Source organism: Marmota flaviventris, chromosome 9 (genome assembly GCF_047511675.1).
Source record: "Marmota flaviventris isolate mMarFla1 chromosome 9, mMarFla1.hap1, whole genome shotgun sequence".
Lineage (NCBI taxonomy): Eukaryota > Metazoa > Chordata > Mammalia > Rodentia > Sciuridae > Marmota > Marmota flaviventris.
Genome location: NC_092506.1, coordinates 88,578,976 through 88,594,210, shown reverse-complemented (window position 1 = coordinate 88,594,210; position 15,235 = coordinate 88,578,976). Strand labels below are relative to the sequence as shown.

Here is a 15,235-nt window from a genome sequence, read left to right as displayed (position 1 = left end):
AACTGAGGCATATCAAATTTTTGGTTGAATTGGAGTCAATCAATCAAGTTTATCCCAATTTGTGTAAGTAGCTAACAAACTTCAATAAAAGTGACTGTTTCTTTCCTTTGGGGACAGTAGCTGGCAAAAAACGAAGCTTCCCCTGATTCCTATGAACGGTTGTGTTACCCCGTCATCAGGGAGAGAGGCAAGCTGTATAATTACCATTTGAGACATGAATCATCCTTGCTTGCAGGGCCCAGACCTGTTGGACTCTATAAAAGGAGCTCAGGGTCGAAGTGCAAATGTGCACTGGCTGCCATCCCCTGGGCTGATATAATTACCCAGCTTCCAAGAGGAGATGAAGGTGCTCCCTGCATCTGGCCTAGCTGTCCTCCTCATCACAGCTTTGAAGTTTTCCACTGCAGCCCCCTCCCTATTTGCAGCCACCCCCAGGACCTGGAGGAACAACTACCACCTTGCACAGGTTTGTGAATCTTTGCCCAATTTCCTCTTTCTCCTTGTGGCCCAGAAAAACCTAAAAGCATGAAATAAGAAAATAAGTAAAAATCTATGATTCCTTTTAAATCATTTTATAAATCCACTGAAGTCTAATCAATGGTATCATTTAAGATTGATGTCAGTGCATATTAACTGCATGTGTTGCATGACTGAATAAATAACTGAATAAAATATCTAGGTATCTTGCTTTAAACAGAATTGTAGGTGGTTTGCAAAAAAAAATACAAAACACAAAGATTAAATAGTATTTGAGGAATAATGGATGAAAAATAAGGGCAGAAATATAAAAGCTGAAATATAACACTCTCACACTAAGACAGACTGTGAATTTACTACTAGGATTCTAACAGTCACAACAAAAAGATTTCATATTTTGAAAAAATGGCTCTTAATTCAAGGTCCTTGATCAAATTGAAATGAACCAAGTTTTTCCTATATGCAAACCCTCTTCTTTTTTGAGGACCTTTCCTCTCTAAAGTGTATTCCCCCACAACCCTCATTTACTCACTCTTTCCATGTCTCCCTCTTTTAAGATCTCTCCCATCTGACTGTTTGAAAAAAGAATCTAATACAAATAATTCATATGGGAACTTTTTTAAAGGCAACATGACTCAAAATTATTTTGAATAATTGTGCACTAAAAATGAAATGGTGATCCTTGACCAATAGAGATGAATTTCTAATAATGGAATCCCAGCATTGGTGGAAAGTGTGCAGATATGTTCTCCATGGGCCTCTCTCTCCAGAGCTTGCCCAAACTATATAGCATGTGTGCAATTACAACTCTTCCCTCAGGTTGCTTCATTGCTTCCTCAGATATAACAGTGGACCACAGGCCTGCACACTATAAAGCTGATTTTCACCTTGCACACTGGCTTGTCCCCAACAGTTGTTTTTACAATTCATCCATCCTAATCGGTTTTCATTCCACACCAGTCATTAAAATTTTTCAGTATTAGGCTTGCATATGAACAAGGAAACTCAACTCAATAAGAGATGCCTATTACAGGCCTGTTGAATTCAACTTTCTTTAACTAAAGCCCACTTATAAATGAACTAAATTCAAAGTAACTCAGAGTAGTGGGATCTATTGGAAATTGTATTTTATTGTTGGCACCTAGCTTTGAGTCCCTTCTTCTCATATGTAATTTTCCCCACCCAGATTCATGCCACTGATTCAGAAACTAGAGGTTTGTGACCTCCAGAAGGAGGGCCATCCTGAGGCCAGAACAGACATAAGGTGGTGTGAGGCCCTGATTCTAGTCCAGGGTTCAGGCAAACTACAGTCCATGAGTCAAACCTGGCCAGGCCATTAGTTTACATCTTGTCTATTACGACTGCTTCCTTACCACAGTGGCAGAGTTCAGCCTGCAAAATCAAAAATATTGGCCATCAGCCCCTTTTAAAAACTAATAATAATAATTAGCTGGTCCCATTTATGTAGAAATAAGGTCAGAAAGTTCTGGTGAAGACATCCTTGCTAGCCTCGCCAGTAAAGGGTCAGCTAGGGGTCTACTGGGGTATCAGGAAAGAATGAGGTGGACTTCAAATATTGGGGACTTTTACTGATTCCTTACTTCTGCCTTTCCAAATAAACTGAGGCCTCCCCAGTCTCTGTTATGACACACTCTTAGCAAGACGTTAAACCAAGAAGCATGAAGACTCATCCACAGCTTGTCACCCAGCACTTAGCACCTTCTGCTGCAGGCCCCAGTCATTAGTTCTGGGGCACAGTCATCACTCTTTAGGAGGTGAGAATGATCTGTTCAATATGGATCTTAGAGACTAGGAAGAATTAATGATCTCACTTTATAGTTTATAAAAATACATAACAACCTCATCGCTTTATAAAATCATAAATTAAAATGGACAACTGAATTTTATGTATTGAATGCCTACCATGTGACATGTGATACAGAAACAGGAGTGAGCAAAAGTCAAGTCTCTGCTCTTACAGGGTTTATATGGGGGTGACAGAGGAGGTGGGAAGGAATTGGGAGGAGATAAGCCAATTAATAAGTGCAGAAGATTATTTCAGAAAGTGATCAGTGATTTTGGAAAAAAGTTAACCAGGATGATAGAGTTAAAGGGACCATGGGTGCAGTCCAGGAAGGCCTCTTAGAGGAAGCAACATTGGAGATGAAGCTGAACTATAAGAAAAAGGCTGTCATGTGAAAACCTGAAGACAGGGCAATCAGGCAGAAGGAATAGGAAAATGCACCAGCCCTCGCATAAAGGAGCATCGAGTGGCAACAATCAGAGGTCCCATGTCACTGGAGCTGAGAGACCAGAAGAAGGCACTGGATGAGCCCCAGAGACAGGACAGGACAGAAGAGGCCTGGCAGCCTGGGTCAGGATAAACACTGTCCCCACTGCTCTGTTCTTTCTAGGTCACAGGATAGAAGAGAGCAAATGGCTCCTTGTGCCTGGAAACACCAGAAGGGGCCACATTTCCAAACACCACAGACCTCCCCCTCCAAAAACCCTTGACACAGACATCTATACTTGAAAATATAAGTAGGTTCTTAGCTGGTTTATTAACGTCCACTTGTATCCTTTAAACTCTGACTTGCTGATTTATATAAAGGCCTTGAAACTGATGGAATTATAAAATGCTTACCTATTCTTATAATCCAGGATTGATTCTAGGTTTTTTGGTTGTTTTAAAAAATTACTATATTAGCTCCTTGATTTACAGTGGAGTTGGATCTTGATAACTTCATTGTAGCTTGAAAATATTACAAGTCCCAAAACTGCATTTGATACACCTAACCTACCAAATGTCATTGTTGAACAACATAGTACACTATGGAGTACCTCTCTGTGGGGAGGTGATCACCCTCTCAATCACATGGCTGACTAGGGCTGCGGCTTGCTGTTCCTGCCCAGCATCAAGAGAGGACATGGTACCACACATTGCTGCCTTAGGAAGAGATCAAAATTCCAAGTATGATTTCTACTGAATGCACTTCACACCATCATAAAGCCAAAAAAAAAAAAAAAAAATCGTGAAGTCCAATTATCATAGTCAGAGATCATCTGGTAGTATCAATAGAACATTTAAAAGATTTTTTTCTAATTATCTCTAAAAATAATAAAAGTTTACCTTTACCACATTATTATGAATGCATAATTAAATTAAAAATAAAAATAAAACCTTCCAAATGCAAACTGTTAAATTCATGTGTCTTTATTACCACTATATTTTCTATGATAAAGATTTAAATATTGTCTTTAAAATTTTGTTCCAAGGCAGGCATGGTAGTGCACACTAGTAATCCCAATGCTTCTGGTTCGGGAGGCTGAGGCAGGAAGATCGCAGGTTCAGCCAGTCTCAGTAACTTAGCTAGGCTACAAGCAACCTAAGCAGACCCTGTCTCAAAATAAAAAATAAAAAGGGCTGGGGATGTGGCTCAGTGGTTAAGCAACCTTGGGCTCAATAAAAAAAAAAAATGGTTCCTACTTTTTTCATTGTTTTTTAAGAAAATTTTTATGTTTATGCTACTTTCATAAAATATCTCTTTAAAGTTTTCCAGAATGTGAGTGAGTTATCATTTGTTTCTCTATTTCCTTTATTAGAAAGATTATTTCCATATGAATAATATTTCTATAGGTACCGGTTGTACACAACAGCCTAATCTAAAGGATTATTTTTTCGGCATAGGTTTCCAGATGTATCATTGATGAATGAAAAGGCATTTGAAGTCTCTTGATATATTTAAGAATATTTTCACATTGAGGATCAAATTGGACACTCATAAATTGGTGTGATCAGTGGGGTAAAACCAACCCCACCCAATATATAAAAAAGCTGAAATCAAATATATATATATATATATATATATATATATAGAGAGAGAGAGAGAGAGAGAGAGAGAGAGAGAGAGAGAATTGCCCAAGCTTGTTAGTGATACAGCATTGGCTAGAACTTGAGATTTTTCAGATACATTAAAAGTTTTCACAAGTCCATTTCAGTGACTTGGACATAAAGGACAAAATATTGAAGAAAATGTCTTGAACTTCACCTTGTCTCAAAACATACTTCAGTCTGAGTTGTAAAGTCCTAATTCTCAGGAGGTATATTATCAGTGCATACTAAGAAAGGAGTTTGAAGGACACCAGCCTTCAGGGACAGATCCTCTGGCCCTCATTATTTTATCTGTCAAAGGTTGCAAAAGAAGTAGAAAGAAGACCACTTGATAATCAACCCCAAAACATTGTGATTTTTAACAACAAGGGAGGGGAGAGAGGCAGATGGGACAACTCTGGTGGGTCCTGAAATCTTTGACCCAGTGCAACATTGACTGTTGAACCAATAGCATGCAAGTGTTGGAATATAAACAGATCTAAGTGCCTGATGGAACATCTTGACTCCAGAAAGTATGCTAAAGCCTTGTCAGCAACTGGCAAGGAAGTTCCTAGAATACTGGGCTCTCAGTAACTCTGATAATTCTTCAAAGCATAGTTTGCCTAAAGAAAAGGAGTTCAAACATTAACCAGGCATCTACTATGGGCCCAGAACTGTGTCAGGCCCAGGGTTTGAGTCAGGCACAGTGTCCCTAGAAGGAAGGAGCATGCAAACAACAGGTAAGATGGACAAGAAGTCAGTGGAAACTAGAGGTTTATGGTGCAATGTGACAAGCATTTACTAAGAGCCATGTCCTTGGGAGCACCAAGTAGGGAGCAATTCACTCATATTCTTTTTAAACAGGAATAGTTTCTAATTTTATTTTTACTTCATTAATTGCTTATATTAATCCTATCTACTATGACCAGTCTTCAACCTTCTGATCTATAGTTCTAACCTCATGTGTGTATTTCAAAGAAAAAAAAATATTTGTTATAAAAATTATATAGATTCATAGCGAAAAAGTTACAAAAATTCTATAATTAAAAAATAAATGATCTCAATTCTATCAGTAAGATATAACCACTGTTACTTAGTCTATACCTTTCAAAATAGTTTTGTATGATTCAGAGCCAGGTTTGTGTGAGACAGAGTTGCAACTTCTTTTCACTCAAAATTTCAAGATTTGGTTTACCATGAACTTTTTTGCATTGATTTTCAAAATTTATTTATTCCTATTACTGAGTTTTTGGTGACTCCCCCACTTGCTTCCCTCTAGTGCCAGTTCAGGCCTACATATCACATTACTGTAATAGTGCTGGTAAATGCATTTTAACTTAATATGCCACAAACATCTTCCTTTACATGACGTTTTATGAAAACATGTTGTGAAAAGTTTGAACGTAGAGCATATTACATAACCCAGCAAGAGAACAAAGTATTTGCAATTCAAACTGTCTTATATATACAGAGCATTGTCAGAGCTCAACTCTCAGAAGCACATTCAGTCATCACCACAAGCATCGCATTATCATGACATCAGCTTGCACAAACAGAATGACTCACTGAATCAAACTTTATTTTGAAAAAAAAAAAATACATGAAAATATGACTTGAGATGGCAACAATGAAAACGGAGTCAGGTGGTCCTCCCTGGTTCAGAGCAGCTCGTGCAGGCCTCAGGACTGGTGCTCTGTGTGGCCTATCACAATTCCTCCTCTTGGGTTTTCATCTCGCCTAAAATTTTCAACTACAGAGAAAATGAGCTCCTCTCACACAGAGGGCAGAGTGAGGAAGCAGAGCTCCGTCTCCACACCAGCAAGACTTACTGGTTTCTGTTTGTCCTTAACAATGGCCCATGTTCATTGTAGAAAACTTTGAAACAGGACTGGGAATGTAACTCAGTGGTAGAGCACTTTCCTAGCATGTGCAAGGCCCTGAGTTTGATCCCCAGAAGTGGAAAAAATAAAATAAAACCCAGAAAATGGGGAAAAAAAATCTTTGAGTGACAAGATTAACACACTCATAATTTCACCACCCAGAGATAACCAATGTCAGACACACTATCTTTCATTATTTATTGGGTGTGTATGTTCGGTTTACTTATGAAATTTTAGTTATAATCTATATAAAGATTTCTCCTCTGCTTTTCTCACTTCTTGTTTCTTCTAACATTTTATTATTTATATGTGTGTATATAATGTATAAGTAAATAATATTTATAATGTACATGTAATATATAAGTATCTGGATAATGTAGAAATGATCTATATAATATATATCTAGTAAATAAGAAATGCTATACTATATAAATAGGAAATTATATATATGGTAAAAGGTATATAAATCTTTAGCTGCCCTTTGGGTCTTTTCCTGAATAAGTTGGATAGATGAAATTCCTGAGCCAAAGGCAGGCCTCAATCCTGCATTTACATGATGCTGCCTCATTCACTTTATCCTAATCCCAGCCCTGCGTCATAGCAAAGGGTTTTCGGACAGTGTATACTAAGGGGTTTTATGTTCGCATGTGCAAAAGAAGCCTTATAATTTATGGCTCATTTTTTTTTTTTTATTGGGATAAAGAGCCTGTCTTAGGAAACCTGCCCCAAGAAAACAAACTCCACCCCACCGGGTGGTGGTTGTGGCTCAGTGGTAGAGCGCTTGCCTAGTATGTATGAAGCACTGGGTTTGATCCTCAGCACCACATAAAAATAAATAAATAAAATAAAGGTATTATGTCCACCTACAACTAAAAAAAAAAAATTAAAACCTCTCCACCCCACAACCCACCTGAACTGATTTAACGCCTCCACTGAATAGACTGACCCCTGCATTTAGATCAGAGGAGAGGAGGGAATAGGATACCTCTGAGAGTTAAGGACTCACAGATCTCACGTTATGCATAATGAAAGAAAACAGCCTTTGTCTTGCAAATTGGATAAAGAACTTCAATGACAAATATTCAGTTCCTAAGGGAAATGTTCACATCATTTTCCTTCCATAGTTTTTAAATTAAAGCAATAATACATATCCATTAGATTAGCTGTGGAAAATTATAAAATGCAGGTGAACAAAAGAAAAAAATAGTCTAAAGCCTCATTACTCAAAGATAATCATTAATAATTTAGGACATATGTATACTGTATCTATTCAAATATGTCTAATTTTTTCAAAATGGGAATGTACTTTACATACTACTTTTATACAAAGAATATTGTCCCATCTTACCTTGAGCAAGAGTCTATGCCACAGACGTGTCTGCCTGCCTGTCCATTTCAGGAGTATCTTGACAAGTATTACACAAAGAAAGGTGGTCACCAAGTTGGTGAGATGGCTGCAAGAGGAGGCAACGCCATGGTCAAGAAGATCAAGGAGCTACAAGCATTCTTTGGCCTCCAAGTCACTGGGAAATTGGACCAGAATACAATGGATGTTATCAAGAGGCCTCGCTGTGGAGTTCCTGACGTGGCCAACTATCGCCTCTTCCCAGGTGAACCCAAATGGAAAAAAAATACTTTAACATACAGGTAATGAGATGCAGTCTTTTCAAATTCATAAAGAATATCTCTCTCCCTTTCTCTCTCTCTTTTTTAAAATCTTCCTTCTGATCTGTATAAAAAGCATGACTCCTCACAACCATGAGAAAAAATAAGAACTTTGTAGGTCCATCAAACAATGACAATGGTCAATTTGCTTGAAAATAAAATCTCATGATTATCACAATGACTGGCCATCTTAGGCATTATAGATAATTTCAGCAGTTAGAAACAACATATCAATCTTTAAGGAAAAGTAATTTAGTATAGGATTAATAACCTAAGAATACCACCAGTTTTCTTAAAACAATCTGCTCAAAAAGAAAGATAAAACTTATTCATTAACAATTTTTTTATTGATTCCAAAAATCATTTAGTGATGATTTATTATCTATCTACTATAGGCATTCAGTTGAAGGGATGTAAAGGTGATTAGATCCCCATGACAGTCTTTAGGAATCTCACAAAACTTTCAGGGAGACAGACATAAGACAGCTACAACTCTGCATGAAAAGAATGAAATTATAGGTCTAAGCAGAGAACCGTGGGAGAATGTGGAGGGAGCAACCACGTTGCCAGGGACGGGCAGTAACCTCTAGGCCTGATCTGAAGGCAAAGCAGTTCTTTGGAGCTTGCCTCACCCCATCCTCTGGACTCTTCCTGTGCATACCAACAGGACACGGCTAACAGGAACCATTGTCCTTGTTCCTTGTGCTCTGGGTATTGAGACCAGAATCTCCTCTCCAGCAGCCTGGACCTACTTCTGGGCTAATTCCTTCACAGATTAGTTCAACTAAGGGTGGGTCATCCACAGTGCATACCCCACGGCCTGAGAATAGGCTTCAGGAGAGTGCATAGTGCCTGCAAGTGTGAGCCACACACATGCCAGATGATTGTAGCTTTGGAAAAGAATGGTCTCCATTTGTAGTCTGGCTCCAGTTCTTGCAAATGATAGGGGTTTTTTTTCATAGAAAAGCAAGGGAAGCAAATAGCAGAGAGGACAATAGCCTGTGGTGTTAGGCAGCATTCCTGCACCAGTGTACAAGTCCTGAATTGGCCTGACCATTTACGTAGAGGGCAGAGGAAGGGGACTGTGGGAAGCGAGGCTGGAGAAGTAGCCTGAACAGCAACTAGAATGTGATGTTTGGACTTTATTTCCCAGTAGTGGAGAGCCAGGCCTGATTCTATTGCATTTTAAGGATGAGCACATCCAGAAGGTATGTAGAGGTAAGGAAAGCAGGCCTGCTGCAGAAGTTCAGGCTTTGGTGTGCTGGAGCTGGCTCCTAACAATTCAGGGGGCAGTCTTTAAAATGACAGGAATTTGGGGGCCAGTTAATTTCTCAAGAATTTTATGAATTCATTGCTAAGATAAACCCATTATTAAACTATTTAAATTAACAATTAGATTATTTTAGAAAACAAAAGTAATCAAAACATATTGCTGTTTTCCTACATTTTATTATCACCTATATTTACAAAGCTGGGTGCATCTATTTTATCAGTATGGTAGAAACACTACACAATGGTGCCCTCCTGCTCATTTTTTCCCCAATCAGGGCTGGCAAGTCGCTAGTCTGAAATTAGCCACAGTGATAATATTTACAACACAGAAATCAGCAAACCATACAAATCAGGAGACTTTTATTTTCCTTTGCAGAACCAGTTGTTAAACTGTTCTGGAGCACTGGTGAGTAACCATGATCACACACTCAGGGAGCAGAGGATTCGGCCATTACCTGCTAGGAGCCCAAAAATCCATAAGGTGGCGCTGTGAACAAAAAAATCAAAGCCACTAGGGCAGAACTGGCATATAAATCCATGGAATCTTTTCATAGTTTTGTTTTGTTTTTTGTTTTGTTTTTCAAACTGTCCCAGAATTTTAGTCCATGACTATGCACCACAAAAACAAAGGGCATGGATCAAGATAACATAGCACTTGGAGAAACATAATGTTCCATGATAAATCGGGCAACTCCATAATCCCTCAACAGATACTACCCATCCATTCTTGCTCCCTTCAAGTTCCTTATTTCCTCACCCTTCAAAGACAAAAGAAGTGATCTTAGCAACCTGTCTGTACAGAATACAGTAGCTACTAGATGTCAGAATAACTTCTTATAACAAATACTAGATGATTTAAAAAGAAAAATACAATATAATGCTTATATACATAAACTTTGAAGTCAGACATAACTGGGCTCAAATCCTGACTAATCAGAAAATGTAGATGATGATGATGATGATGATGATGATGATGATAATTATCTGTCTCATCGGTTGTTTTGAGAAGAAGATAATAGAGAACAGTTAAATAGAGCTGAGCTTAGGGTGTAGCTCACACCTAGGGTGTGTGAGGCTCAGGTTTGATCTCTATCACCACAAACACACACACACACACAAAAAAAAAAAAATACAAAATAGTGCTTACAGTATCTGTTCAAAGAATATTAACTATGATTACTGTTGCTTTTTCAATAGATTCTGGGTCAGGATTTTCTCTTTATACACATAATCAATACAAAGATACACCTGACTTGTCTATAATGTGAGAAAATTCCAAGGTACTAACTATACAAGGTGATAAATTACAGATTGATACTGCAACGTAGGCTTGGCATATTTTGACAACATTAAATAGTTATTTTAATGGTCTTTCTGGTTTTCCCCTTTATAACTACCTCCTTTTGGTCCCAACTCCTGGATTTTAAGATCTCCTTGTTCCTTCCCCTCTAAGTTCTGAAATGAGCTATTTACCATCCTCTCTGTCCAACATGGTCCTTTCTTTTAGAACCCCAGTTATTGGTTTCTGGTTGCAGTTGTACCATTTATCAGAATAACCAAGGTTGCTTGCTGCAATGCAGATTTCTGGACCACACCTGTATATTTAACAAGCTTCCTAGGTAGTAATCGAGGGTCTTAAAGTTTGATTACACACTGAGTAGTCCCTAAATGGCTAACTTTTATTCTTTAATTTATCAATCATTTCCCAAGAATCTTCTATGTGCAAAACACTGGAGCAGTAACTAGAGGAAGAGGGAAAGGAGGCTCAGATCCTGCTCCAAGGTGGCTTGGCACACAATGGTATTCCAGCCCAGCCCAAGGTCCCATGTGGATGTTCCTCTCTCCTGCCCTTCCTTTTCCGTACTGCTGCCAGAAACCCCAGGCCCCAGGCTTCAGAGCAAAGAACCACTGTCTCTGTTTCTACCCATTATTTGTCCAAAAAGGACTATATTTTTCTGCCTTTAGGTGTCATTGTCACACCAGGACTTGCTGAAATGCTCCCTGCCCTCCTTTTCCAGTCCCAATGAGCATCCTTTTTTAAAGCTAGGATTTCCTCTTTGAGAAGGCATTATGTTAAGAAAAAAAACATTCCCCAACAGTCCTGGGGAAATCCCACTGCCCTTTGAATGAGAATTTGAAAAGCCCCCAAAATGCACATCTTTATTTTTTTATAATTGAAAAATTCAGTTGCCCTTTTGAGGAAAAAGAGGCCATCTCTCAATTAAAACCAATTTCATGAAAATACACTTCTTACTAACTGTAATGTTATACAAGTATTAATCTTTAAACTGAGTAATAGTGCCATGACAATGAAAACAAAACCGTTTCAGTACCAGATCACCGTGACTTCCGTTTCTCCCCTTCATTTGTCTTGTTGGTTAACATGAAGCAACTTAACATATTATAAAAAGCAAAATAAGAATTATTGTTTCAGAGGGAAAAAACCTTAAATTACAGATGTACATTCAACCGTTTTGGTTTTTTACAAGCTACAACATAGTGCTTGCCTTCGTCGCTTGGGAACAATTACTGACTGAAGAACACGTTCCTTCTCTTTTCACAGAATAGCCAAATACACACCTTCCATGAGTCCTATTGAAGTGGAAAAAGCAGTAGAGATGGCCCTGCAGGCCTGGAGCAGCGCCGTCCCTCTGAGCTTTGTTAGAATAAACTCGGGAGAAGCCGATATTATGATCTCTTTTGAAACTGGAGGTACTGTGGTGCTTCTTGAATTTCATCTACTAGAGCAAAGGACAACTGTTCCAACAGTGTTCCTTCTACATACTTAATCCAAGAGATCAGCACGATTCTCCATCACGTGGTGTGGTGGAGGGCAGAGGCCTAGACCATGGTAAAGTCATGTTCTTCATCTGGTCAGAAAACGGAACCCACGAGTTCTGAGCATTATCTGGCCATCAAGAGACTCAGCTGTAGAACAGACTCACGGTGACGAGCTTTCACTGAATTCCTCAATGTCCCTGAGGCAGATTTTCACCCACAGCAATGGTTCCTTGTAGACTACCTTTTGGGAGGTGCATTCACAGGGAATACTAAGGAGTAGAGCATGAGCTGCACAGTGATCCATGGAGAGTTCTGAACCCTTTACAGAGAAACGTGTCGGAAGTAAAAGGAAGTCAAATAGCCTATGAAGTCCCCTTCCCTTCTCAGCTTCCTAATGGTGGAGATACAGGAGAGCTGCTCCTTCTTGCCATCTGCTGACAATGTTTCTACGTACCCTTGACATTTCAAGTCTTGATCTTAATTTTAGTCTGATGCCTCTGGGGCAGAACATAGTTGAGGGCTGAGAGAGAGAGAGAGATCAAACAAGTCCTGAGCACAAATCCTTAAGAAATGGCCCTGGCCCTTGGCGGTTACTGTTGCTCCCAGAGGACCAATGCCTCTTGGGGAAGTGTCAGGGCACAGTGACTCAAGGCAGCTTTGGGGGCCATGTAGTTAATATATGGCTCTCATCTTTCAAGCTGGTACCCTGTCCCCTAATACAAAGGTTGACTAGGGGCCCTGCAGTCATCATTATGTCCTCAGGACAGGCACCCAAGTTAAACTTCATTGCACTGACACCGGAGAAATGCTGCAACTGGACTTTGGTTTTGTTGGTTTAAAAAAAAAAAAAATAGGGCATACTCACAAAGATTCTGAAAAAAAATGTAAAATGTAGCTTCTACTACATCCCTCATTTTGTTCTTCCTTCTTTTCTGTTAAGTTCCCAATGAAAGGTTAATTTAAATATAGATGATAAAACAAAAACCTAGAACTTCAAAGGTTAGAATTTTCCCTAAATTTCATGAATTTCACACATGAAGGTATTTAAAAATTATACATAAATTTCCTTTTTTCCTTTTCAACACTTCCTTAAATTGACTTATATTGTGGGATAATCAAAAAGCTTGTTAAATTTACTACACCCTCTCAGCTGACTCGTATTTCAAAAGTCCTTTCTGCCAAATGTGCGCGTTCCAATCAGTGACCAGGTTACTATCTAATGTCCCCTTGTTCTTTCTTCTTTTGTAATCTAAGGTACATGCATAGCTCACAGTATGCTTGTCACCATAAAAACAACCACACACACAAAAAAAGGTTTTTCATTTTTAATGCTACCTCTGAAGTATGAAGTTGTACTTTTTATTTTTCAATGGGCAGTTACTGTTGATATGTGAACTTCTTATAACAATGAATATTGGGAAAGTAAATTTAAGTGTCAATGCTATTCAAAGTGTTGTTCATTCTCTCTGCCCCTCAGAACTGCTAGGACTTAATCCTATTTCCTGTTATTTAGATCATGGGGATTCCTATCCATTTGATGGGCCTCGAGGGACTCTAGCCCATGCATTTGCACCTGGAGAAGGCCTGGGAGGAGACACACATTTCGACAATGCTGAGAAGTGGACTATGGGGATGAATGGTATATATGCACAATTCACCATAACCTGGAAAATATTGTACCTTCTCCTGGGCCTCCATCATGAAACCTTGAGGTTCAACGTCCCAAGCCACCCTTTAACTAGGGAGGCTGGCTAGGAAAAACAAGTAAGCCAAAAATCCAAAAGGGAACTCCATAAGGGAAAAGACCCACCCAAGATTGTGCTGTAGACTTGTCTGATCTGTTTAATAGCATAAAAATCTCAGGAAACAGCAATGCCCTCCTCACACAGCTCTCCTTTTCTTCAGTAATTCGACATTTTATTGTTTCTCACTTGTACTTGGAAATAAGCTACATTCAGAAGTGACCCAAGGGAATCTGTACTCTCCTAAGAAGTGTGATGGGGATGGGTAAAAAGATTCCAGAATATCATGCAGGTCATCTGGAGATCAGTGTGAAATGTGGATAAATAGAAGTAGGCTGTGAGAACTGAAAACTGTTCAAGCATTTGTGGTCTAAATCTGTATTATTTTGCCACTACTAGCTCAAAGGCCCTTCTTTATCAATCTATCAAGCATCACTGACAAAAAAAGAAAAAAAGAAATTGGACTGTTTTACATTTCTATCATCCCCCACTCTCCAACAAGGGGAAAGAACTAGACTAAAGTCAGTTAATTGCCACAATGGCCTACCAACCTCTGAACAATCCAGCTATGAAAAGGACATGAGTTAACTGTGATTTGGGCATAAATTCTCCTGGAAAGAGAGAAGAGAGAGAAAACAAAAACCTGTGTTGATGATGCCTTTCTCTCTCACATTGTTTAGGTTTCAATTTATTTACTGTTGCTGCTCATGAATTTGGCCATGCCCTGGGCCTGGCCCATTCCAGCGACCCAACAGCACTGATGTACCCCACGTATAAGTACCAGAATCCCTATGGATTCCGCCTGCCCAAGGATGATGTAAAAGGGATCCAGGCATTGTACGGTATGATCGCTACATTTCTTTGCCCACTAATCCTGAAAGTGACAGGCATTTGGTCTCCAACTTAGAGAAAGGGCATTTTGCCAGGAGTTACCTATATAGGTAATAATTAAGCTGGAGACCCAGACCCAGTGATATCTTCTGTCAAGAGCCTATTTACCAGTTATGAACATTGTTTTTTTTCCTAAGACGTGCAATTTAATTTGCATCTTTCCTCCAGAGCATTCTGAACCTGGATGGCTGTAGAAAAATGGCCATTATCTGGTTTGTTTTTTGTTGTTTATTTTTTGTTTTGTTTTGTTTTGCAGCAAAAACCTCAGGGTGCTTCATCTTCACAAGAATTCATTCAGTCTTTCCTGGATGCCTAGTAAAGGTTTCAGTGCAAGTCAAATTTATACTTTGAGAGAGGATGCATATATTTTACAATTCATGTATACGGTGCTTCCCCATTTGCAGACAAGTAGCCTTATATTCCTAAAAATAGAAATGATGATGATTATAACCCACCACCCAGACGCATAGGCAGTCTGCAGTTTATGAAACATACTCACATATGTCATCTCATGTCATCCTCATGACATGACTGTAGGGTGTAGGATATTTTCCTCATTTGATAACTGAGAAAGCTGAGGGTCTAAGATATTCAAAATTATCTCAAGTGTTAACATTCTTTCAAAAGGTAATAAAATATTACTAGAAACTATATCC

At 38.9% G+C, this 15,235-nt stretch overlaps 1 protein-coding gene across 1 annotated transcript in view; it reads left to right on the top strand.

The window, feature by feature from the left end:
* Nucleotides 1–340: 340 nt before the first annotated feature.
* Mmp20 (matrix metallopeptidase 20) overlaps nucleotides 341–15,235 on the top strand; it is a 42,136-nt gene continuing 27,241 nt past the window's right edge. Inside the window, exons 1-5 of the mRNA XM_027930732.2 lie at nucleotides 341–466; nucleotides 7,628–7,875; nucleotides 11,729–11,877; nucleotides 13,460–13,585; nucleotides 14,369–14,530. Of these exons, the coding sequence (XP_027786533.1) occupies nucleotides 341–466; nucleotides 7,628–7,875; nucleotides 11,729–11,877; nucleotides 13,460–13,585; nucleotides 14,369–14,530 (811 nt within the window). The remainder of the gene's footprint in view (nucleotides 467–7,627; nucleotides 7,876–11,728; nucleotides 11,878–13,459; nucleotides 13,586–14,368; nucleotides 14,531–15,235) is intronic.